The sequence below is a fragment of the Crocodylus porosus genome, unplaced genomic scaffold, assembly GCF_001723895.1.
Source record: "Crocodylus porosus isolate Cpor-Errol unplaced genomic scaffold, CroPor_comp1, whole genome shotgun sequence".
NCBI classification, from domain to species: domain Eukaryota; kingdom Metazoa; phylum Chordata; order Crocodylia; family Crocodylidae; genus Crocodylus; species Crocodylus porosus.
Genome location: NW_017728931.1, coordinates 116,909,931 through 116,936,492, shown reverse-complemented (window position 1 = coordinate 116,936,492; position 26,562 = coordinate 116,909,931). Strand labels below are relative to the sequence as shown.

The window sequence follows — 26,562 nt, the reverse complement described above, 5'->3', positions numbered from 1 at the left end:
TTTAGGGGAAGGGTGGAGCCCATCCCATCCCAGCATGTCTCTCATCACGATGTGCCAGTCATGGTTGAGGAAGCCAAAGCCCGCCTCGAAGCACCATTCCTGTAGCCTCCAGTTGGTCTCCGCTATGCACATCTCGTGACGTCTGCCTCGACTGCTCACTGGCAGTAACGCAGAAGTATATCTATTTTTCGGATGATGTATTTATTTATTAAAAAACAATTTCAATATAATTTACCCACTCACAGATGACGTGTGATCCATTTAGCAGAATAAAATTCTAACTCAAATCTTTTTTGTAAGAAATGCCCTAAGCTAAAGTTCATCTAGTTTCCACAAAATTCTTCTCAGCAGTAGGAAATGGTTCTGCTGTGACCAGTAAAGATGATTAAGAAAAAATCCGGCCTTCTACCGGGGTTTTAAAAAAGTACAATTGGAATATTTTATATTTAGTTGAATGTCTTAATTAAATTGTACTGCCTCTATGCATCAGATTCTGCAGTTTGCTGACTTTATCAAATCTTTTTTTTCAAGATGTTAACTTGGACTTCACTTTAGTGTTCTTTCTCTGTAATTCCACTGATTTAATCTTATTCATCCATAAAACAAAAAGTTCGATTTTTTTTTTTTTTAATTTTTACTTTTTCAACAACTTAAAAGCGATCTACAATGAAAAATCTTAAATATAAATTTAAATAGGCTTTTCAAATGTATTTTGTTTTAGTGGCAAACTTTTAAAAAATTATACTTTTAAGTTCATGTGTTTGGCCCAGATTTTTATACACTTGTGAAATATTTATTACTGGGGATGAAATAAATGAAGCAAAGACTGCATTAAGCAGATATGATTACAAAACTGGGGCCTTAAACTGCTGTTTTGTTCTAGAATTACAGCAGTCTTGAAATTTTTATTGGATTTAATATGATAAATAATCAGCTGATCAATACCCAGCAAAATTTCCGGATTTTGTTTTTTAAACAGGTTAATAAATTTGTTGAAATTATTGTAAAATAGGCATAGAAATGAAATTTAATGTTAAATTAAACTTCCACTGAAGATGGAGGATATGGTTGTCATCACGTTGGGCTTGAGGCAAGTGGTCAATTTTATAGTATTTCATAGTGGATAGATACCAAAGGATGAATTCAGAAAAGTCAGGAAATGGCCTGAAAAGAAGGATATACATAAATAAGCACCCAAGTCCTAGCTACAGAACAGTTTGTAAATGCCTATGGCAGAGGTGAAATCATAATTAGTTTGGGACATTGGTTTTAGGTCTTTTAGAATGTCTTATAAATATATTTAGGGATACATTGCATAAATCATGTTTCAGCATATTTAAATTTTTTTTCAGTCTGAACCAGAAGGTTTTTCGCACTTCCACTTGTATGTGTGTGCCGCCTTCCTTGTCAAATGGAGGAAAGAGATTCTTGAAGAAAAAGACTTCCAAGTAAGTAAAGATTTTTTTTCTGTGTTACAGAAACCTGGAATGTTTTTCCAGCAGGAGAAGTGTTTATTAAATTAAGTTCAGTGTTTCTTGCGGATTAATTTGACAAAGCAGGGGCAGTTGCACTGATTGATAATATCTGAATGTTTGAAAGAGCACCTGTAAAGCTGTTGGACTTGAAGCTATTTGCCTGTAAACAGTAGATGTACGTTTTCTGTGGCCAGGTACAGACATTATTACACTTTTACCAGTAAAAGTGATTGGAAACAGTTTTATACCCATAACAGATCAGAAGTTTAGCACAAAAAACTGATCTATACCTGTAATAGAACAGAAGTTCAGCACACACAGACTGGTTTAAAAATGGTGGAACCCAGTCTAAGATTTACCCCCTTTCTCCCTTCTTCCCCCCACACCAAAGGGTGAATGTGTGTTCTGTTCACTACCAATATAAACTACACTGCTTGCAGAAAAGTGTGTAACTTAGGTCAATTCCATCTCAGGCTTTTTGAATGTCTGTACCTAGCATTTGTGTATTCTGAGGGGAAAAAAATATTTCAGCCGAGGCAATCACCAAGGAAAAGATTTCTGAAGAAGCAGTGCTTTGGAATTTCGCAGCAAGGTTTTCTGAAAAAAGTGACTGAGGATTAAAAGGTTCTGTGCTTTTTATCTGAAAATGCAATACTGATGTTACTCACTTTATTATAATTTAACATTTGTATGATACCAGAAGTATACACAGTCCTTGTTATTTTTTTTTTATTTATTCTAGTTGCTCTTTTACGTTTCTATTTCTCTTGCTGTAAGCCACCCTGAGCCTCTGTTGGAGAGGGTGGTATATGAATTTCATAAAAATGCATATCTATTTCTCCTTATTAAATACAGACATACATTAACAAGCATAGGTCCCTAAATTCCTATTTAGGCAACTGTAATAAATAGCATCCTTGAAAAACTAGGCCATGAAGGCACAATTTTATAGCTAACTATACACTATAGGGTAGGGACGTACCTACATCTGAAAATGTAAGCTCCAATTTCTGCAATAAGTTTACAACTTAAATTGAGTACTGTATTAGATGTGGAGTAGGGAGAGGTATAAAATAGAACAGCATTTCCCAACCAGTGTGCCACAGCACATTGCTGTGCCATCAGGCACGTCCAGGTGGCCATGGCATTTGGGGCTGGAGCCACACCCCCTGACCTGCTGCTGCTGTGGACACAGACAGATGAAGAGCGTGGCTCCAGCCCAAAATGCCATCCAGCTCACCCCCCCCAGTCAGTGTCCGGCTGGCCGCACACCACCATCCCCGCCTCCCCAAAGTCTGGTGTGCCATGGTGCTTTTTTATTTAGGTAAGTGTGCTGTGAGCGAAAAAGATTAGGAAATGCTGACATAGAATATAGTTACAGGACTGCTTTATTGGTACAGTTTACATCTCATAAGTTGATGTTCTTTTTTTGGATGATTTGAAGTGTTAACACAAGAGAGCAAGGTGTACTGTTGGAAAGATTGTGTGGGGGATGGGATTGGTAGACAATTGGAGAGTGGATTGTAAGTTGCACATAATTTGTGAGAAAGGACTTCATGGCTATTTGGAATTTAATTTACATCAGTGTACAGGACTGAAAAATTGACCTGATTATAAGGTTACATTTGTGGAACCCAGACAACTATACTTCTTGTCTCGCATATTTTGCAAAAATAGTGTAGGCTGATTATTATTTTGGCTTATTTTCTGTCAATATTACTCATGCTACAACAGCTTCAAAACATTAAAAAGTCTGAAATGTACTGCTTTCTCACAGGCCATGCTCAAAATCTCCAAAAAACGTAATGCTGGCTGGGTACTTCCCTGCTGCTTGGGCCCAAAGACCTCCACCGCCTGCTGGCTGAACTCTGCTTCCTTAATTAATGTTGCCTAGACACTTGAATACCATATATGCTACCCCTTCAAAGAAAGTATGAAATTAATCAGTCCTGCTTTTCTTCACAGAATTATCTATTTAATGGGGACAGTCTTAATTGAAGCTGCCCCACTTCAACAATAAATTAATGCTGGATAGATGCCTCCCCCAAATGGTAAACATATGTTGCTTCCCAATTTTATCAGCCTGTGTCAATTTCTAAACTTTCTGAAAATAAAAAGTGCTGGGCAGTCTTTCCTTTCACTGGTATTTTGCTAGCAGGAGCAGCACCCTCTCCTTTGTACCTGTTTATGTGTTTCCTCTCACCACAGTCTATAGCACTTTCATGCCCTCTGGACACCTGATAAACCAGGCATCTATGCAAATGAAAAATAACAACGTTATTTTACTATTGAGTAAGTTTTTTCTACATGTATTTGATCCTTCACAAAATCATTGCAACATTTTTATTTGTAGCTTAATTTTTCTGATGCCATTAAAGTGGGTTATGTGAATACATAATTCAGAAGAGCTTTGGAGCTCCTATTTTTGAGTTAGTCTTAAGTTGTTCATCATATAAAACTAAATTATGAAGTACTAAGGATGTATGTGATTTAATCACTTATGAGATCAATATCAGTTGTATTAAAAATCAATAAAATGCTATTACAATTCATAAACTGTTTAATTTATAGTGTGATATTTTGGCTTTTGGTTTAAGACCACAACTAGATGAAATTACAGTGTTATCTGCACTGCAGTTTTTCACTATGTAGTGAATATGATCAGATTACTATTACGAATAAAAATTATTATGTATTTAATATAGATAATGAGAATATCTACTTAATTTTTTTTTGGTAAAATAGAGAAAGGATGGCTAGTGCATAGAGGACTATTGTATAAGGAACAGATAATATTTCTAAACTGCTTTGAAATCAAATTAAGATATTGTACAGTGCATATATGGAACAACATTTTATAAAAACTTACCTCGTAATTTTATCAACCTGGCACATTTTGCATTTTTTTCTATCTCTAAAAAAAAAAAATACTTGATACATGTTATTTAAAATACTTTCCTGCATGTAGGGAGATAAGGTATTATTAGGGGGATATATTTGTAGTATGGTAGATTAAGTGGCAGTCTTTAAATTTTTCTAGTTTTATTAATTGAAACGCCCTTAATTTAATAGTTTATGTAATGTGAAGATTTATACTTTTTCTGTTATCCATTTATATTTCAGCATTATACAAACTTTGCACGGGGAACTAGGCCTTTATTAAATTACTTTGTACTTAAACTGACTATAGAAAAACAGCTTCGATGAAATATATCTTTAGGGTGAATAACATTAAGATGATAATATATGTTGAACAGTTTTAAACTAAGATAATTTTTACAGTATAATGAAAGTGCTAGAGCTTTGCATGTTTCAGGAATCTATTCGGTAGCCATGTTGGTCTGAGACTAAGACGAATGCAAAGCTCTAGAACAGCGGTTCCCAAACTTACTGTGCACCACCAATTTAAAATGACAACCTTAAGTACCACCAGCAAATTTTTCAGTTCAGCCTTAAACCACCAGCAAATTTTTGTCATGTAGAGTAATTATAATAAATCTGTTAAAGCGTACCACTGATGTATTGTCTGGTACTACCCGTACCACAAATTGGGAATTGCTGTCTAGAACTCTTAGTTCAGAAATAATACCTTTTATTAGACCAACTAAGAAATCACAAAAATAATATATTTTTCTTCAACTTTTGAGGCGCACACACCCTTCCTCAAGGTTTCACTAAACACTGTTAAACACTGTTAAAATACAAATAATCTGGACACACCTGATTGTATAGGTACATTGCCCATTCCTGTTCTTTCAGTCCTGTGCCTGGGAATAGCTGGAGTGAAAATATGCCTTGTTTCTTTTACATTCCTCAGTTCAAATTATACATAAGAAGGAATTTGAGTGAAAAGAGGATAATGGCCTCGTGCTTCAGCTTGTGTAAGTTGATTACATGCATGAGACAGAATGAAATGCTGTCTCTTTAAATCCTTAGTTGGAATCCATCCACAGCAGGTGATCTTTCTGCACTGGTTCCCTGGTAAACTACCCTTTCTTCATTCATAGAATTCATTAAGACCCACTCCTACCAGATCTACTGGAAATAAGTCAACTAAATATTTTTGTTGCATTTATTGTTTTAAGACAATATTTTTGCTCTACCAAGCTATGCCCTCCCTATCCACTACTCAGCAAATATCCATAATATGTCCTCTAATATTTTTGCAGATCTGTATGCGCTAGCTAAGCTGTCACCTTATTAAAAAAAAATTTATGGGGAAAGAAGAGTTTTGGGGCGGGGTTTGGTATGGTTGAAAATCCGATAATGTTCTCACTCTAAGACTCTATTTTCAAAATATTCTTCAGTCCTTATAAGATTGTGCAGGGAAGGGGAAGTATTACACTTCCCCTTCCCTGCACAATCTTATAAGGGGCCTGAAGTAGAGGTTAACTGATTTGGCTGAAAGTCTGATAGGAATGTCAAAGCCAAGATTAAAATTTAGGAAGTCATAGCTCTCAGCCTTGCGGATTGTGCCTCCCCACAAAATAAGTTGATGTTTGGTGAACTGCCAAGGATATCATCTAAAAAGAAATTGAGATTGGTAAGGTATACAACTATTTCAGTCTTAATCATCTACATTGGCAAACTCAAGAGGCATTCATCTTAAGTATGATAGATGCACATTTATATTTCATTGTTGACCTTACAAAGCCCACCAAATTTTTGGGATTCATGGAATGGCACAAATATTTTCTTGCATCTATTTCACTGATATGTCATGTGTGTTCTTGTTGGAAAACCAGTGTTAGGGTGTATCCATTTATGCTGATTTTACCATTGCAGTGGATTCTTATGCCATCCACATATCTTTGATTAAACTATTGCCATATTCAAGGGAACTGAGGAATGGATACTTGAGGAAAAGAGAGTAAGTGTATACCTATAACTGCTATGTATTTCTACCATTTTGTTTATTAAAGCAAAGGCAGTTGGCATTCGTAACCAGAGGCAGAAGGGAGCTATTATTGAGATGGGTACCCAAGGTATTATCTGCCTGTAATGGGAAAAGCAACCCCATAATAGTTAAGGCCACCAAGAGTAATGTACCATTACCTAGAGGAATTCTAGCTGCTCCTGGCAGGAAACAAATTTCTAGAGGATTCTGAGGATGTAGAAAACTATGCAGAGGGCCTTTGCTTCCAAGGCTTTGGGGCATTCCAGGTCACCAGCAGTAAGGACTGGCAGGATCAGCAACAAGACTGATCTTTGGAAATGCTGGCAGGACTCTGAGGGGTGTGCTAGGTTGTAGTCAGATGAGAGGGTAAGAAAGTTTTATCTTGTTTTTTTCTTCTCTCCAAATTTATGGCCCATGTTGTTTTTCATATTATTTTCTTCTATATAATAAATCCTTTTGTTGTTTTATCTCCTTACTGACCATATTGCCTGTGGTCAAAAGCTATCTCTAGGTAAGTGATATTCCAGGCTAACTCATTCTACAGAAGGAGGGACCTAAAAATTCTTTCACAACCCAAGGAGAAGCCAGGTGGGGCTGGTAGAGGATACCACTGCTGCAGCTATGACATTCAGTAAAGGGCAATGGAGCTGAGGCTTTCTGGAATAGGCAGCAGGACAGTGGGAAGAAATTCAGAGCTCTAGGGGGACTGCGTGAGTGAGTTTGTGTCTCTTTCTCTCTCTTTCTCCCTATATATAGTGGCCTTTTGTTTTAGTTGTGGAAGAACATGGATTTTGCGGTATTTTAAAGAGTGAATTTGGCATTTTTTATCAGAGAATTTGCAGTTTTTAAATAGGGAATACCAGGATTCCTGCTAGCGAGGGAGGATACTGCTCAGGACTGGCATCCAGGACCCAGATGGCGGGCAAGTAAGGTGGCTGACCTCCTGGCCATTTAGGGCCAGAAGGACATGCTTTGACTGTTCGGAGCAGGCCACCACATTGAGAACATCTTCCAGGAAATAGCTGCCCAGATGCCGGGGGGCGGGGCACACATGGTAGCAGTGCTGCACAAAGACCAACGCTGCAGCCATGCCCCACCTACAACTGGCCTAGAGATGCAGGCGGCTTTGCTACAGTGACCATGACATAGCCCAGGTGGCTGTGCAGTCCCCGTAGGTCTGGCAGGTGTGTAGCTAGGTGTATGCATGCTGCACAGGTGGCAGCTGGTCATAGCCAGACAGCAGGTCCCACTGCCAGACTGCTGTAGAGGGTGCAGAGAACTTTAAGTTAGGGATGCTTCAGCAGTCCAGCAGCACAAGGGGCAAGTATTCCCAGATACCCCAGGCCTCAGGAGCTCTTGAGAGCAAGTAGCCCTGAGTTGCTTGCCAGGGCAGCTTTTTATACCTCCAGCTCCCCCTGGCTGCAGATCTAGGAGGAGCTAGACAGGGTCAGTTTGCCCCATGTGGCATAACTTTCCCCACAACAAAGTACATGTTCAGGCACGTGTGCTAAGGCAAAAATCCCTGGCACAAATTTGTGCCTCTCATTTGAGCTGCTACAAGTGCATGTGCCTGCATGTGTGGATGTGCCCACTGGGTGCATCTGAATGTGAAATTAAGGTGACACAATAAACTCAGGTGCAGTTTGGGCCAAAGTAAACCATTCCTAGGCACAGTGTCTACACATGTGCCCAGGACAGCAGCAATTTGAGCTGGGATGGAGCAGGCCAGGGCTGGCAGAGGGCACAGAGGGGCAGCCCCGGTGGTGGTGTTGGGAGGAGGTGGAGCTGGCTGTGCAGCTAGGTAGCAGCCAGGAAGTATCTTACAGCAGAGTTGGTTTATTTTGCCATAATACCAGCACATGTGTAGACTGTGATACTTCACTGTGGAGCTAATTAGTTTCCTCCACAGTAAAGCACATGTGTAGATGCACCCCCTGAAATAGCATCATCACAACTGTTGATGCATATATTAGGTTCACAAACTTGGTGTGTCAGCAGTAGTTTTGAAGGCATCATGAATGTGGAAAGTAATGTACAAGTCTGTCATCTTAACTCCCCATTTCTTTTCGAAACATGCCAAAGGGTCAATCTTGTATCTCATGATGTACCTACAAATAAAATGATTTCTGTGCCATTGTCCAGGAATTTAGTATTCTGCAGTTAAGAGACAGGCTGTCTGGGCTGATGATTTGAACTGTTAGAACCTAAAAAATCACTGACAGTTGTACTACTGAAGAAAATAAGCAACCAAAAAGAATGGGGAAAAGTTTAGAAAAAAGAAGGGAAGAAAACTGTCTATTAAATAAATGAAAAGAGGATAGATGTTGAAATGATAGTATTGATTGTATTTCTGAATTGTAGAATAAATTTAATGTGTTGATACTGTGGGTGGAATAGAAATTATTATAAACAAATATATTGTGGAAAACTGAACTAAACATAAGGCAATGAAGGCAAGTAGAAATCAAATAAAAACACAGTTTTATTGAGCAATGGAGAATTTTATTTGCAGTTATTATTGGGGGAAATTATTCAGTGTCTAAATGTAGTCAAGCAAGTCTTCTGATATAGAATGCATCAGAAAAATTGTGTTCTTTTCCAATGGAAAAATTTTATAGGAGCAAAAACATTTTTTATAGAATAAAGTATTATCATAGCAAAGTAAATACGTTTTTGAATGTGAAATGAATACAAGAAAAGGTAAAAGAGGAAGCCGTGGTTTTGTATGGAAATATTTTAGTATAAATCTAGGAGGGAAGTGGAAATGAGTTCATTAGCAGTCATTCTTAGTTATTTGATCACGGCTGAATACCAACCCTGCTCCAGACTCCAGATCCTGTAAATACTTGATTTGTGCCTATTTTTTTCTTGTTGAAGTAGTCCAATAATTTAAATACTGTTAAGTCAGAATCATTGCAACATCAGGGTCCACATCTAGAAAATATATGCATCTCCTGTGCTATTAAATGCAGCATGTGCACTTGATGTTTTTTGATTTCACTTCTGTCAATAAAATGTGACAGGGTAAGAACTGATGCATGCATGGTCAATTTGGACATTGTGCCTAAGTACAGACAATCAGAAAACCTGAGGCTGAATCTGTTTAGTGTTCACAAGTTAGTCTAAGCTGTGTAGCTGGAACCTATAAGCAAGTGAACAGATACTCACTTTTGAATCCAGAAATGCAGCCGCATGCCTGCAGTGGCCCAGTCAGAAGCTGGGAGATGCTAAGAACACACCTCCCTGCTCAACTGGAGCAGACAGCTTAGTCCAAGGCTAGCCCACTACCCTGCAAAGGGCGGGGGGGGGGTTGCAGTGGAGGCATGAAGCATCCTGGGGTGCTGGTGTCTGTGAGTTAACTTAAATTTGGAGGGGATCTGGGATAGAAGTTCAATAAACTGATTTAACTTAAATCGATTAAGTCTGATATGACATCCATCCAAATTTATCTTAAACTGGTTTTGACCATTTTGAAAGTGGTTTATATGCACTGAACTTCTTCTGTGTCACAGATCAGATCTGAACCAGTTTCAAATTACGTTTGTGTGTAATTTCTGTCCCTAGCCTGTAAGAATTGCATATTTTGTTTGGTGTTTGAAAAAGAAAATTAAAAATTGCTCCTAGACCCACTAAATGTATAGAAAATATTAGCTCCATACGTATATTGGTGTTAAGCTTTCAAAGATACTCCATTTAACGATTATGTTTAATTTGGCTGGAAGTTCCATTATGTCTGAAATGCTAGGATTTAGCTATTTTTTTTAATTCACTCTTTTAGTAAAATAAACATGATGTACTGTACATTCTCTGAGTAATTTTGTTCATAAAAACCATGCGCCTTTAAAATGTATTTTTCTTTGGATTTTGTATAGTAGGCAAAAAAGAGAAAAAAATTACCACTAAAAATCAAATATACAATAAAAGCTCTGTTATCCAGTCTTCATGGAGAATGGGGGGTGCTGGTTAGTCAAATATGTTGGTTATCTGAGAGTTATGCTTATCTCCAGCCCAGCGGGTTGGAGGCGTCTTTGACTGTTTGGGCCGCAGTCCCTCCTGCCATGTTCAGTGCTCCAGGGCTTTCACTCCCTGGCATCAGTGTGCTGGGAGACAGGAAGGGGGGCCCCATGCAGGCTGCTTTGCCCCAAGCCGTGGTCCATGAGGAAGAAGTGGGAGTCGGCTCATGGTGGCAAAAACGGAAGTGCCACAGTGGGACAGATGCTGGTTAATAGGGCATTCTGGATGGTAAAGTGCTGGATAACACAGCTTTTGCTGTATTTAATAGCACTATTAAGGCGATTGCTGGGAACACTTTTGAGGATCAGACTGACTTGAAAAATTCAAGATTTTAGTCACTGAACTCACCTTAAATAAAATTGTTCTGTAGTGACCAAGTCCTTTCAACAAAACAACATCTGAGAGTTTGAGACGCACTTTCTTATTCCTAAAATTCGTCAATTGTGTGGATAAAATGTTCTGGGCATTTTAGTGACTGTAAGAAAGTTAATGAAACTGATCTGAGAAAGAATTGAAGTCTCTTAGGGCCATCAACAATGATAAAACACTTTTTCCTATTAGTAATCTGTCATTCCTAATTCCAGTGAGGATCTTTATTATATGCCTCACCAGATGAAGGAAGGATGACTTAAAGGTAAACTGCAGTAATTAGTAAATTTGAAATATGACAGCCTTTTGTATTTTTTCTTTAATACCAGTATTGATGAGAACAAATAAAGATCAATTCACCTAAGTTTTTCTGTGAGCTTGACTTTGTGTCATCCATAGTGATATAACAGATTCCATAATTTAAAAATCTTTTAAATTGTTGTTGACATACATTACACTTCAGAAACTCCATTTTTAAAGCTACATATACCTGACCCTAAATTAGAAATCATGTGCTATTTCTTGCACCATTTAGAAGTCGTTTAGAAACATTAATAAAAATCATGGAACAACCTCAGGAGAGACTTTTCCATGTCTTGTGAACGTAGTTTTGGCTTATGTTCTTGAGGATAGGAGTTTGTACGTCATACTTAGGGGGAAATAGTGTGCTCGTCATTTCTAATATAACGAAGAATGTTCTCATCTGGAATCATGTTCAGCCCTTGAATGATCACAGAGCACACTCTGAAAGCTTTATACAGTCATTTTTCTCAGGGAAAAGAAAGACATTCTCAGACTGCATGTGGAAGCAGCACCATACCTTTGCTTTTCTGATACCAATGGCTATTCCATTGTCTAGCAAGTAACAGTTTTGAAGTTTTACTAGAACACTTGCTTTCTGTCCATTTTGGCTGTTTTTGTATGCTTGGGACTTATTCTTTTTTAATGTTCAAGTTTTGTTCAAGTATAGAAATTTCCTGGGAGTTTATAGGTCAAGCTGTTTAAGATATATGTAAAAAATCCCCCAAATGTTCAAGTTCTATTTCAAACATTAATACTAACTACATTTTTTTACCTCCATACTTCCCATTGGAAGAATGTAAATATTTCCTTGTTGTCTTATTAACAGATTCATAGCCATTTAGACTAAATTTGACTTGTTTATATTTTCCTACTGAACTGATTCGCATGCAAGCACAGTCTATTCCATTTTCTACTTCTGAGCTCATTCATCCAAACTTTCATTTATCCTGAGGAAAAACAAAACCAAGAAAGTAATTTATTATATATTGACATCAAAAAAATTCTTCATCTTTTCTTACAAATCTGTGCTTCACTAATAGAGGGAGTCCTAGGTAGCCTGGAAGCATAGAGGCTTCTCCCTCCTCCCCTCCCCCAATGTAAGTGTCATGCTCTCAATTGTATAAAAATTGAAGGTTAATAGAAAAGAATTATTTTAGCAAGGTATTTGAAGTCTGCTAATTTTTAGGCAGAACTTTAATTGTCATAGACTGTTCACACTTTATTTTGCATATAATAACACAGCTACTGCAGGTTAGCCTTCTTAATTTGAGGTGAAAATCATTGATCTCTATAGCACTAGGCCCTAGTTAGCTACCTATGTCAGATTAAATGTGTGATCCAATTCCTGAAGTAATTATGAAAGTAGTGGTGAAAAAATGTTAGTTTGATTTTTTTCCCCCTTTACCCTCTTCCCTGTCTCACTCTCCTTGCTGTCCAGTAGTGTCAGATAAGGTGTTCTTTTTTTTCCCGTTATCACTAATAGTTCCTGACATGTAGCTGCAAATTCATCCATGTGATACTGACTCTGGTGTTATATGGTATGTCAATTTTCCCCTGTGGGAATAAAATGATTGTGCTGTCTTTGAGCTTTGGGTTTAAAAATGTAGCTGCACTATATTCCTTTAATTCTTATATAGAGTTTACAGAGGCATCTTTTTTTCTTTGTAGTGTTACTTTTTAATTGCAATGCAATTGCCTTTTGGTAAGAACTGTCAAACAGACCTTGTTGCGAGAGAGACTAACCACATAGAGACCTAGGTATTACAGACATTTTTTCAGGTCTGAGCCACAGGGATGTCAGGAAATATGTCCCTTAACTGCTTTTAATGCCTTCTTGCACCTGGCATATGCATAGATCTCCTTTTGAATGGCAGCAGAAAGAATGTATGAATATAGAGGCCACCCAGCTCAAGAGAACAGAATTATGAAAAATGTCATGAGTTCCATTACCAGCTGAAGAAGTGGTGGATCATATATTCCTATCTGATTCACGTTTAGGGGTTTTCTTTTTTAAAAAAAGATTATATGATGGTGGTAGATATAGCAGAATGAAGATCATTACTATGAAATTATCTTTTTAGATGAACAAGAAAGCGATGGTCACTTTCCCTAAATTGGGGGAAGAGGGATCAGCTATTCCTAAATTAAAACTACAGTAAGAAAAAAGGTGAAATGAATTATTCAAAAGTATAAATTTTATCACAGTTAGCCCATATAACAATACCTTATCATCATCATCTTCTGTATTAATTTTCCTTCCAAATTTGTTACACTTGTGTGTTAAGTTTTATCTTCACATTGTAATCCGTTCAAAGCAGGGAGCATGTCTATGTTTATACAGTGTGTAATATGATGACATCCCATCCTGATTGAGACTTTGGGGTGTTATGCTAAAAATAACACAAATGAAACTTCAGCATTAGCTGAACATCTAAGACTGTAAAAGTTGCAATTTATAATTCATTCTTTTAAGTCTCCACCCCACTGTAAAATTGGGCTACAGTCAGACGTGGCAGTACAAAGACAGGCAGTTTCTCTCTGGAAGCAGGAATACAGATCATTCATATCCATATGGATCTCAACCCACTTAAATCACAGCTTATTGCCAAGTGAAGAATAAGTGGCCCAGCTGCTTGCTACAATTTTTACCACACAGGGACTGCTTCTTCACTCCAGTGAAGTTCATCAGTGAGAAGCAGCATCCTTTAAAAGAAAAGCCATAGCAAATCTGTAGCACCTCCGTGGTTCTGTGGATATGTTTCCTGCAGTTGCAAGCCCTCATTTTCTCAAGGGGCATAAGGAAATTAATTCTGTGAAGAATTCAGGTTCTACTGTAATAGAAGTTATTCTCATGTGATTTTTTTAGCCTGGTCTTACTGATTAAAAAGCTGGATAAACTTAGGATAAATTTTGGGGATTTTTATTGAATTAAAACTTGATTAAGATTTTTGAACTGCTTTTAATATTCAGGCCTACAAAGGAAGGACTTTGTCCGTACCATCTTTGTGACTAGATTATAGGGACCGGCTATTTGTTATACATTTCTCACTAGGTGTAAAGAAATGTCTAAAATTTAAAAAAAAAAGATTCTCATTGGGTAGCTGCTTTTGTACATGTTTATGTTTGTTTGCAACTGTGGACAAACAAGTCATATTAAACAGAATATAGCCCTTTCCACACCTTCTATTTTTGATTGCAGTACATCAGTGCAAACTTATTAATTTGTCAGTGGTAATGAATCTTTAGTAGGTGGGAAAGAGAAGTCAAGGGGTAAGGTTCCAGCAACCTGGTCATTACATTTTTACAACATATTTCCTGCTGTGTGGGATATTGAAAAACAGTATTTATAGTGTTAGTGGTTAGTAGTGTGAGTAGTGGTCTAACAGCAACAAATCCAGCTTATAGGTTCATAATTTGTAGGGTCAGAAGGGACCTAAGCAGATCATCAAATCCGACCCCCTGCCATGGCAGGAAAGAGTACTGGGGTCAAATGACACCAGCAAGGTGTTCATCTAGCCTCCTCTTAAAGACCCCCACGGTAGGAGCCTGCACCACTTCTCTTGGAAGTTGGTTCAAGATCCTAGCTGCCCTGGCCGTGAAGTAGCGCCTCCTGATATCTAGCCTGAATCTGCCCTCTGCCAGCTTGTGACCATTATTCCTGGTCACTCCTGGTAGTGCTTGGGGGAACAGGGACTCCCCCAGTGCCTGCTGGTCTCCTCTGACTAGTTTGTAAGCTTCATCCAGTAATGTTAGGTGCATTTTTTCTTAAGTCTTTTTAACCTTTTTCTGAACCAGTCCTGCTCCTTTATTTTCTTCCCTGATTATAGTTATTATTAGTTTGATTTACTTATTCCTATTATGTCTAATGTTTTTGTAGAAAATAAAACTTACCCAGGCATATGAATTAGGTTTGAGTGGCCACCTTCTTTCAGAATGTGAATGTTTTCTGTGACTTGCAATACTTTATCAGTATTTTCCTCTTATTTTCACTGACTAAAGAGAATTATATACATATAAGATGTAGCAAAAGAAATATCGATTTTGATTTCTCTTCCCTTCTTTTTATATCAGTTGTACTTTCTACTGAAACTTAGTGAAATTCACAGAATAGAACTTTTTCCTCTTTCTTTTTCTACAAATGATCAAGAGACATGTTGTACAGGCTTCTTTTAACGTATAACATTTTTCTTTAGTTCTTAATAATAGTGCCAAATATTTTCCAATGCCTGATGATAATCCATGGCTAAGTAAGAAACCTCTGATGACAAAATAACATTTTTATAAACTGCAAGGGAAATATAGTCAGTGAAATATAGACAACATAGTCAGGAAAAATAGAACAGTCAGTGTACTGGACAGAAGACAACCCCAGGTAGTAATGGTGGTAGGTAAAAAGCAAAAAGAAACTGCCAAGTAAAGTCATAGAACAGATACAGTTTATCTAAAGACTCCCAAAAATTAATTGCTCAGTTCAGTTAAATTGGAATTGGGTTGAAGATGTGAATAGGAATCTCTGATGATGTTAATTGTGGAAGTGGATCTTCACTGAGAATGTACTTAAAGATAATCATGGAAGACACTTAAATGTAGGTGTATTTCAACAGACCCAATGTCAGTTTCAGAGTGATTTTGGTTTTCTGAATTCTGATGTTAAATTCTTATACTTGCCAAAGGAAATCTATCAGTCTTAATACTTACCGAAAATATCTTTTGGTTTAATAAGGAAATCCACGTTTTCATCATTTGCTTTCATTTCAGACCAGGATAAAAAGTTTAAATGTTGAACTTACAATGTGACATTATGATATTTTCAGTTACGGCAATTTCAGGTAAAAAAAGCATTGGTTTGTCTTTTGGCCCTTTGACATTAATTTACATGTGCCTGAGTGCAGTGGATCATGGGAGTTGTAGTTTGGATGCCTTATGAACTCTGGGCTGGGTAACTCTGAGGTATCACAGGCCCCTGGCAGATATTAAAGATGCCAGGGCATCTGATGAGTGATCCCAACAATTGCACTTTCTGCCAGGCTATACATGAATTGCAGGAAGTGTGATCAGATCCCTATAACACCGTGTTGCTTGTGCAGGGTGAGCTTGGAATCACGATCCCAGGCTCCGCCTGCACCAGCAAATAGGAAGCCAGCCACCTAACTACTGCTCCAAGTCTGAGGGGCACACCCAAGTCCTTGATTCAGTGTCCTCAAGGCTGAGAGCCCCAGTCAGCTGCAGCTCTCAGTCTCTGGGGCGCTGCAGTGTTAACAGCTCCAGTATACCACCACAGCTGGGCATGGTAGCTGATCAGGGCTCCCAGCCTCCAGGACACAGTAGAGCCCTTGCCACAGATCACCTGATTGGGGCTCCCAGCATTTGGAGGGCAGCAAAGCCCTTGGCTCTACTGTTCCCTGGAGGCTGGGAGTACAGAGCCGGTTATCTATGCTCAAGGGCTTCAGCTGCATCCTGAAGGCTGGGGACCCCAGTCAACAGCCACTCCCAGCTTCCAGGGTGCAGCAGAGTCAAGGGCTCCAATTCATCCCTGTGGCTGGGAGCAGCAGGTGATTTCCACTTCCAGCTTCAGGGGCACATAAGAGCCTAGACTTCAATGTACCCCCAAGGCTAGGAATGGCAGTCAGCTGATTGGTACTGGCAGCCTCAGGAGTGCATAGGAGTCAAGGGCTCCCAAGGCTGGGAGCCCCAATCAGCTGATGACTGTCCAACATGCAATTTAAGCTATGATGGGAACCAGCCATGAATTTAGTGAATGTACATAATGAATTTACATAATTCATGCGATCATTTTGCAGCTTATTCCTTGTTTTATCACACCATTAACTGCATTAACATGTGGCTGAGTTGCTGCTTAAGATGTAATTAACTCAACTTAGTCATTCTAATGCAGCATTGGGAAAGAAATCTGCCCAGGGAGCCTAGCCATATAGGTCAATGAAAATGGGACACACTTGAACTTTCAGTCCCATATAGATTGTGGCAGATCACATGGATTTGGATATGAATGTTGAACCAGTTGAAAACAAAATTCCTTGTTTAGATTTCCCTGACTACATATTTTCTGAAATCTGTTTTCCTGAAGAAAACTTTCATATTTCAAAAATCACATTGACGTTAGGAAATTGTCATAGCAGATGACACATTTCTTTTAAACTGTGTCTACTAATTTTTTTTAACTTAGTTTCAGTACATGGCTACTTTGACTTCACAAAAGATTTTGACTAAGCTGAAAAGTGTTGTGAAAGGAGCCTTCTGAAATACGGGGGTTAAAATGGGAGTTAAGCAAGGCTCCATCATTGCTCCAATACTCTTCTCGATATTCCTTGCTGCAGTGCTACATCTGACAACCAATAAGCTTCCAACTGGAGTGGAGCTAGACTACCAAATGTATGGTAAGCTGTTTAAACCTCAACCTACTCCAAGCCAAAACAAACTGATCCCATGACCTCAATCCATTGAGCTCTAGTATGCTGATGATGCTGTAGTGTTTGCTTGCTCAGAAGCAGACCTTCAGGCAATCATCAACATCTTTACCAAAGCATACAAGAAAATGGGACTGACACTTAATATTCAGAAAACTAAGGTCCTCCACCAACAAGCTCCTAAAGAACAGTACCCAGCTCAGGTAATCCAAATAAGGTGAGACTCTGGAGAAAGTTAAGTATTTCCCATACCCTGGAGGCCATCTTTCACGGAAGGTTAACACCAATGAAGAAATCGAACATTGACTCAAAATGTGCAGGCGTAGCCTTTGGATGCCTGAAGAAATGGGTGTTCGAAGATCGCAACATCAGATCCAAAACCAAGCTCATAGTTTATCGAGTGGTCATGATCCCCACCTTGCTGTACATGGACAGCATGAAACATGGACAACATGCAGGAGGCATCAAAAGTTCTTGAAGAAGTCCCGCCTGTGGAGGATCCTCCAGTTCCAGTGGGAAGACAGATGTACCAACATTAGCATCCCCCTGCAAGCAAGCACCTCAAATATCAAAGCCATGATCAATCAACTTCATTGGGCCAGCCATGTCATCCACATGTCCAACTCCAGACTCCTGAAGCAAGTTTTATTCTCCCAACTTGGCCAAGGTATACATTCAAGAGAGGAGCAAAGAGAGTGCTTCAGGGACATCTTGAAGGTCAACTTAAAAAAAATGCAATATTGATGTCAATTCATGAGAGACTGTCACCTAGGACCACCCGAAATGGAGGAAGAGTCTGCTGCAGGGATCTCAGTTCTTTTAAACCTCATGACAACAACAGGAGATGGAAAAGCGGGAGCAGCAGAAACAGCATGGCACAGAACAAATCAAAAGTCCAGCGCCACCAACCCCACATGCAAACACACGTCCGAGCTGCATTAGAGTCTGTTGATCCCGGATAGGACTTACCAGCTAATTGTGCACACATAGATAAGACAATCATGAAAGACAATCATCCTCAACTGCAGGGGATTGCTGAAAAGGGTACATTGCAGAAGGGAAGGGAAATTGCCTAATAGAAGGTAATGAGGATATGACAAACAGTTACAACTCCTATGAGATAATAAAGCAACATTTCCTAACTTTTTTATTCACCCCAAAGTGGAGATTTTTCTCTTGTGCATGGGGGAGGGAATAGAAATCCTTAGAGCTAAGGCTCCTAGATGTAAAAAATCCTTTTAGAATGTATATACAATTAGTAAATACTAACAGTACTTAAAGTTTTTTTAAGTAATTTCTTCAGCTGGACCATGCAAATATTAATTAATATAGTGTAGCTATTTCTTTTGAGCTATCATATATACATGTTGTGCCTCTTTAGTAACATTGACTGCTCATGTGGCTCCTGAGTCAGTCAAGAATGAGTGGCACTGCGCCACGGAACCCTTCTTAAAGACATTTCCTTCATTAATTGAACATAGTTTGGAACATGCTGAATGCATTGAGCTTCTATTTGACTTCAATCTGTAGGTGTTCACCACTTACCATTACTCTACAAGGTAGTGTTTTATTTGTCAGTCTTCATCAGCATTTAATCACCCAGCTCATTGGCTTCAGAGGTGGCTCAAACTCACATATTTCAATATCTTCCTGTTTGCTTTATAGTAACTACAGTATACCACACAGATATGCACTGGTCCGGTCCTGCAGGGAGCAAACCAGGAAAGCCAAGACTGCAACTGAACTCCAACTAGATTCGAGTATCAAGGACAATGAAAAGGCCTTTTTCAGACATGTGGAGAACCAGAGGAAAAGCAAGGGCAAAACCCTGCTAAACCAGATAGGACAACTGACACCCAGGAAAAAAAACTACCTATTAAATGGGTACTTTGCATCAGTTTTTCATCAGACCCACAGGATGCTCATGCCCAATACGGGACATGGAGGTCCAGGTGAGGATGATCCCCTGCCCTCCATCAATGCTGACCTCATGAAGGAACACCTTGAGAGGCTGGATACCTTCAAGTCAGCTGGCCCTGACAATCTACACCCCGGGGTACTCAAGGAGCTGGTGAGCATCATAGCCCAGACCCTGGCACGGATCTTCAAGAACTCCTGGTGCTCCAGTAAAGTGCCCGAAGACTGGAAGAAGGCCATTGTGGTGCCTGTCTTCAAGAAAGGGAGGAGGGTGGATCCAGCAAACTACAGGCCCATCAGCCTGACCTCTATTCTGGGGAAGGTCTTCGAAAAGCTTATTAAAGAGGCCATCCTTAATGGACTGGCTGACACCAGCATCCTGAGGGATAGCCAGCACGGGTTTGTTGTGGGTAGGTCTTGCTTGACCAGTCTAAAATCCTTTTATGACCAGGTGACCTATCACCTGGACAAGGGAGAAGAGATGATGTCATATATCTTGACTTCAGAAGAGCCTTTGATCTTGTATCCCATGATCACCTCTTGGCAAAACTGGCTAACTGTGGCCTTGGGTCCACCAGTTCTGCTGGCTGGGAAATTGGCTCTGTGGTCAAACCCAGAGCCTGGTAATTGACGGAAGTCAATCATCATGGTGCCCTGTGACCAGTGGGGTCCCCCAAGGTTCTGTCCCATATTGTTCAACATCTTCATTAATGATGTGGACATCGGAGTCAGAAGCAGACTGGCCAAGTTCGCCAATGACACCAAACTCTGGGGCAAAGCATCCACACCTGAAGACAGGAGGGCAATCCAGGCTGACCTGGACAGGCTCAGCAAGTGGGCGGAGAACCTGATGTTGTTTAACAGTGAAAAATGCAAGGTTCTCCACCTTGGGAGGAAAAACCTGCAGCATCCTTATAGACTCGGCAGTGCTACGTTGGCTAGCACTACGGAAGAAATAGCCTTGGGGTCATCATTGACCACAAGATGAACATGAACCTGCAGTGCGATGCTGCAGCTAGTAAAGCGACCAAAACGCTGGCTTATATCTATAGATGCTTCTCAAGCAGATCTCAGGACATCATTCTCCCTTTGTACTTGGCCTTGGTGAGGCTGCAGCTGGAGTACTGCATCCAGTTTTGGGCCCCATAATTCAAAAAGGATGTGGAGAATCTTGAGAGAGTCCAGCAAAGAGCCACGCGCATGATCAAAGGTCAGGAAAGCAGACCTTACAATGACAGACTGAGAGCTATGGGGCTCTTTAGCCTGGAAAAGCACAGGCTCAGGGGTGACCTGATGGCCACCTATAAGTTTATCGGGGTGACCACCAGTATCTGGGGGAATGTTTGTTCACCAGAGCACCCCAAGGGATGATGAGTTCGAACAGTTATAAACTACTGCAAGACCATTTCAGGCTGGATATAAGGAAGAATTTCTTTACTGTCCGAGACCCCAGGGCGGTGCCATTGGAGGTGGTTCAGGCACCTACATTGAACACCTTCAAGAGAAATTTGGATGCTTATCTTGCTGGGATCCTATGACCCCAGCTGACTTCCTGCCCATCGGGCAGGGGGCTGGACTCGATGATCTTCTGAGGTCCCTTCCAGCTCTAATGTCTATGAAATCTATGAGATAGAAGGAAAGCAGTGTGTGAGAAAAGCTAGACATGCTAGATTTGCTAAATCAGCGTACAGACTCTGTTCTGTACACTAAAGAAAGGTTCCAAACAGTTGAGACATAAGAAACCAAAAGCCACCCTTGATTTCTGGTCTTTCACTTGGTTCCAGAGATGTAGTCCATTAGGTCACTAGAATAATACCCTTTTTAAAAAAAAAAAAAAAAAAGAAGGTAAATATAGATACATGTGGAACATTTTAAAAATATAGTAAAGTATGCCTTATGACTGAGTGCAAACTGTAAAAATCATTTAATCTGTACCATCTATGCTTAACTGATCATAGATCTAAATGATTAATACCTTCATATTCATCAGCATGTCTTATAGACTCATTGTTATTCATTTCTCTAACTACAGCAATAATTCTGAAATTTTCATGGATTCCAGAGAAAGAGATATGTGAGTGGTTGATACTGTTAAATGATAAAACATTCAAGCATGATATTGAGCATATTTAGTAGTCAAATGGTAATAGAAAAATAAGACTTCTATTGATTTTAATAGCATAAGCACAGAAGAATGTTTGAAACACAATAGTAAAAACTTTTTAAATTAGGGGCCAGATTCTGATACCACAGTCGTGTAAGGGTAAGCCAGGGAAACTATCAGTAATTTGTGTTAGATTCTCACTTACAAAAACAGTACAAGTTTACAATATGGTATAAGTAAATCCTCTTGGCTTTACCCTAAAAGAGCACAATTTTGGCTATAGATATGCAGATTATATCCAGGCATTCAAAATATTTATATAAAATGTTTCAAAATATCTATAATACAGTCCAAAAGTAAAGTGATGTTTCTTCTGCATAATTAAACGTCACTTAACTTGTGTTGTTATCTGTGAAAATCCAGGTGTAATTCAAGGTATACTTTTCACCTTAAAAGACATAAATTGTAAGTCAGGCACCTACAGTAGTAATTTAATAAATTATAAACAAACAGGTTGGGATGTGATAATGTGAAGCACAAGCTCTTTCCTCATATACATTTGAATTAAGGTTGTGAAAAGTGGACCCTATTTGATTCGGATTTGGCCCAAATCAGGGACAGTGATTCAATTCGGCCAAATCTGAATCTGAAGATTCGATGCTGATTCAGAGAATCAGTGATTCAGGTATAGACACAGCTCTAAAGGTTTTTTCTATATACCTTGACGTACCAGCACAGCTTGTGAATGTTGCAGTGCTGGGGCAGATGTAGTGCCCCACAGGAGTGCAAGGGGGGTGACCCAGAAGTGGACCGGGAGTACTTCCAGTCCACTTCCAGGTCAACCGGGCAGTGCTCTGGGAGGCCCTCCCACACCCCGTGGCTCAGAAATCAGCCATGGAGGGACCCCGGGTGCTTCCCCCACTGACCCAAGAGGCACCAGTTGCCAAGCCAGGGGCAAGCAGGGGGGGCAGGGCCAGCACGCTCTTCAGCGAACCCAGAAGTGAACTGGAAGTGCTTCTGGTCCGCTTCCACGTCTGCTGCTGAGCATGCTGGGGAGCTCCTCGTGCTTCTGTGGGACACTTCATCTGCCCCATCATAGCAGGCAGCTTGTGAATACTGCAACCTAGAGGTAATGTAGAAAAACATTTAAAGCTGTCTTTATGTCCAAATCTTTCCGAATTGATTCAGAGGGCTCTGATTCGATTTGGGGGGATTAAAGGGTCCTCTGATTCAATTTGGATATGAAGATTCAGCCACCAAATTGGGCCGAATCTCCACTGGATCAAATCAAGCACCTAAGCTTCACACAGCCCTAATTTTAATGCATAATTCTTGATAAACTTACTAATTAAATAGCACAAATTATTCATACATTTGCATTTATCAACAAATGTAATCCATGTTTTCAAACAAATTCTCATTGGTGTTAAATATATACTGTTTTGAGAGACCTGATCTTTCTCCTATCTGAACAAAGATCTCAACCTGACTCTGACATCTATTTGTGAATGTCTAGCTGTCACCTTGATCTCTACATGACTAAAACAGAGCTTTTAATCCACCCTGTTCCTCTCCTCCCCGCCCCCATGACCTTTCCCCGAGACCTTCCTGCTACCTCCTCATTCAGTCACTTTGCATGATACCCTTTTTCTGTCTGTCCCTCAGATGAGTAAGCTAAGTGTCTTGATTTCTCCCTGGGTCATCAGATCCAGGCTCTGTTGAAATGTTTCCAATTCTTTTAGTACATATCTAAGGTACAGCCTTTCCTGTCTATCCACAGAGCTAAACCTCCCACATCACAATTACTGCAACAGCCTTTCCTCTGTCCTTGAATAATACCATCTTGCCCCACTTAAGTTAATTCAAAATACTTGTGTAAGATCATTTTCTAGTGTGTCACTTTGATAAAGTTGCCTCTCTTTGCATCTATGACAGGGTGCCATCTTTGGCTGGGTTTTTTTCCTTTAATAGGTGTGCCCCTGTCAAGTCTTGCTGAATCTTGCTCCCTGGGGATCAGCTTCCCCCCCTTACTCCCCTTGCCCCCCCCTTACTCATCTGCCATGACTTGATGTTACTTCATTCTTAAAAAGGAGGAAGGCTGACTCACAGGTTCCCAGACAGGCTTCAGGCTCACCACCTGTAAGATAATGAGCTGTTGCCAAAATGCATGCTCCTATCTCCCTTGATGTGCCCCATGCCTTGCAGATGTTTTATAATTTTCTCTTTATCTTGGGGTCTCAGCTGCTGTGGGCTTACCCCCCGCCCCCCAGCTAGGCCTGTCAGTCAAAAAACCCCACTAACCAAGGCTTGACCCCAAGGCTGAAGGTCTAACTCGCTTGTGCTCAAGGCCCTCCATTACATACTCTCCACAACACCAGGCCTACTGGCCCTTCTACACTGCACCCCTGTGGCACCAGGCTGTTGGAGCCCCAGCCCCCTCCGGCTTTGCCTCTCTTTCTGTAGTTAGGGCTGTCCCCTAAGTCCACTTGTGGCCCTATTGTTGCACCCCTGCTGCAGCAGGGCTTCTTGAGCCCTCTATCACAGCGCCCCTCAGTGCTAATGAGGTCTCCTCCCCTACAGCCTCAGCCACAAACCACCCACATTTAACATTAATATAATGACAATAAAAAAGAGTCAAAGTGCTAGCTTACATGCGATTGTGCTTCTGTCTCACAGCGTGGCATATTCTTCCCAAGGAGGCTGCTGCAGCTGCTCTGTTTTCATCGGGAGTCTTCCTCTCTGCTGCCTCCCTGGCCTTCTCCGCTTGAGGTTTATATGGTTCTGGCCTTCCCCATCCTGTCACCTGACCAGCTGGCAGGGCTTGATCCTTAACTCCTGCTCAACTGACCAGCTGCTCCCGGAAGGTTCTGGATTTAAGGGAGCCGCCCTGCTTCCTGATAACAGGGCTAAGGTTCCCAGCTACAGCATCCTTTCTGTGGTTCCGTCTCTTCAATCTCATCAAACCAAAGCTGTTTATCTTCATTCTCATGGCTCTTCATGATGTATTCCTACAAATTTAGCTTTTGTTCATTATCAAGATCTCAACTACTAACTCTTATGTTTATCATGGTCCCTTTTCTGCTATGATCAGTTTTCCATAGTTTAAATCCATGGCCCACAATGCTACTCTATTTGGCCTGCAGAATTCAGAGTTCTTTAGCACCAATGCACATGGCCCTTGGTGGCAGGAGGGCAAGTGGGAATTTGACACTCCTGCTTTAAATAAAAGTATCTGACTCTTTAAACTGCATATCTTTCTGTTCTAATGCAGGACAGTTCAAACTAAGTTTAAGCATTAGAAGATTAACATAATTGAGTTCTGAATTTTACTAAGGAAATACATCTTGTTTATGGTCTATAATTAGTAATCAGTGCACCACAGACGTACTGTACATACAAAGCTTTCTTGAACTCTTCTAATCTCAGGAAAAAAATACTTTGTCTGTAGAAATACTTAGTTCTCCAAGGTCATCACCAGACAAATCCAGAGTAGGCAACTTTTTTTGTACAAAGTTAAATAATTTTGATTGATTTAGACTAGGTATCATAGTTTCATAGCAAAATAGGGCTGAAAGGGACCTCATCAGGTGATCTAGTCCAGCCCTTTGCTCAAGTCAGGATCATCCCTTTTGAGAACACTCCAACCACATTTCCATCTACCTTGCTCTTAAAGATGTCCAGGGATGAAAACTTCACAGGTTTTTTAGTTTAGCTTGTTCCAATGTTTGATCATTTTTATAGTCGGAAAATTCGGCCCAGTCTTTGACCTAAATGACCTCTGCTGCTGTTTAAAGCTATTGCTCCTATTTTTGTGCCCTACAGCCACAGAAAAAAGGCTATCTCCATCTTCTTTTAATCTCCCTTCAGGTACTTGAAGACTCTTATCAAACCTTCCCTGCCCCCTTGAGCTGGATGTGGATCACTAGGCTCCTTGTAGGCCACATTTGGACATGGTGGCTGTGGGGGACAAGCAGCAGGGGTTAATGCTGGTGTGGGATTCCTTTTCTCTCATCACCGACATGCATTGTGAATGGAGCTCTGCATCTTGGACTTGTGTAACTTGTCCCTGACCCTGAATTTCTCACTACTCTACCAGTTCCACAGGCCACAGAATATGCTCCATAACTAGCCTAGAGTCTGTAAATTTGACAACCCTGCTTTAGAAAAATCTCTATTTGTGCTTTCATTATTTTATTTATATAACTTCAAGATAGTTGGACCTGAGTCCAAAACCTTTATCGTTTATAAAATGAAAAGGGTGGAAAACATAGCACACAGTATCTATCTCATGGTAATTTTCTCCATTTAAATAGCAAATTAAATTGTCAAGATACATATTTCTAATTATCAGCAAACAAAACTCATTGCACATAAAACTCTAATTCAGTCAAAGCAGTGCTGAGATATTTACTTAAAGTATTCTAGGTGATTACTCTTTCTTTTTCAAAAATACTTTAAAAACACATAGATATTTTTTTTGCATGTCTCGCAGTTCTCTTCAGTGAAACATAATAGGTTTATTTGATTAAAGACAGCTTTACTCACAGGACTTGTCTGTCTTTGGTCTGTTACTTGCATTCAGTCTGTGTTTATCTTCCATGTAAACAAAAAAATTTTTCAAGCTATACATGACTGTGCACCACAGTCTCCTGAGATGTATTTTTAAAGAAAGAAAAACTGAATAAGCCTCTCAGAGGCTCAGTCAAAGAGTTGCAAAAGCATCTGTTACAAGGACACAAGTGCTGCACAACCACGCTCTAAAAACAGGGGCAGGGAGTGTGATATAATATTATCTTGTTCATAGTCTAAATTGGGTTGTGCCCAGCTAGTATTAAAATACTTCTCATTCAGGCCTTAAGATTATCCATACCTTATTCCTTATTAATCTTGCACAGTTTTATTTTGCCATCTGTACAAATATCATTTTCGCCTGAAAATTGCAGACCTAAATTTTAATCTTTCACAGCAATAAACTCCAGTGAATATTGTACCAGAATTTATTGCTCCCAGGCACCATGTTTAAACGTGCGCTCAGGACCGTTTGAGCCAAGGTGG

The 26,562-nt window shown here is 39.9% G+C and overlaps 1 protein-coding gene across 2 annotated transcripts in view; it reads left to right on the top strand.

Annotated features, from left to right (window-relative positions):
- The window catches only part of TBC1D22A (TBC1 domain family member 22A), a 437,081-nt gene that overhangs the window by 343,783 nt on the left and 66,736 nt on the right, over window positions 1-26,562 (top strand). For both annotated transcript variants that reach the window (XM_019543502.1, XM_019543501.1), the window contains one exon: window positions 1,353-1,448. In XM_019543502.1, coding sequence (XP_019399047.1) covers window positions 1,353-1,448 — 96 coding nt within the window. The remainder of the gene's footprint in view (window positions 1-1,352; window positions 1,449-26,562) is intronic.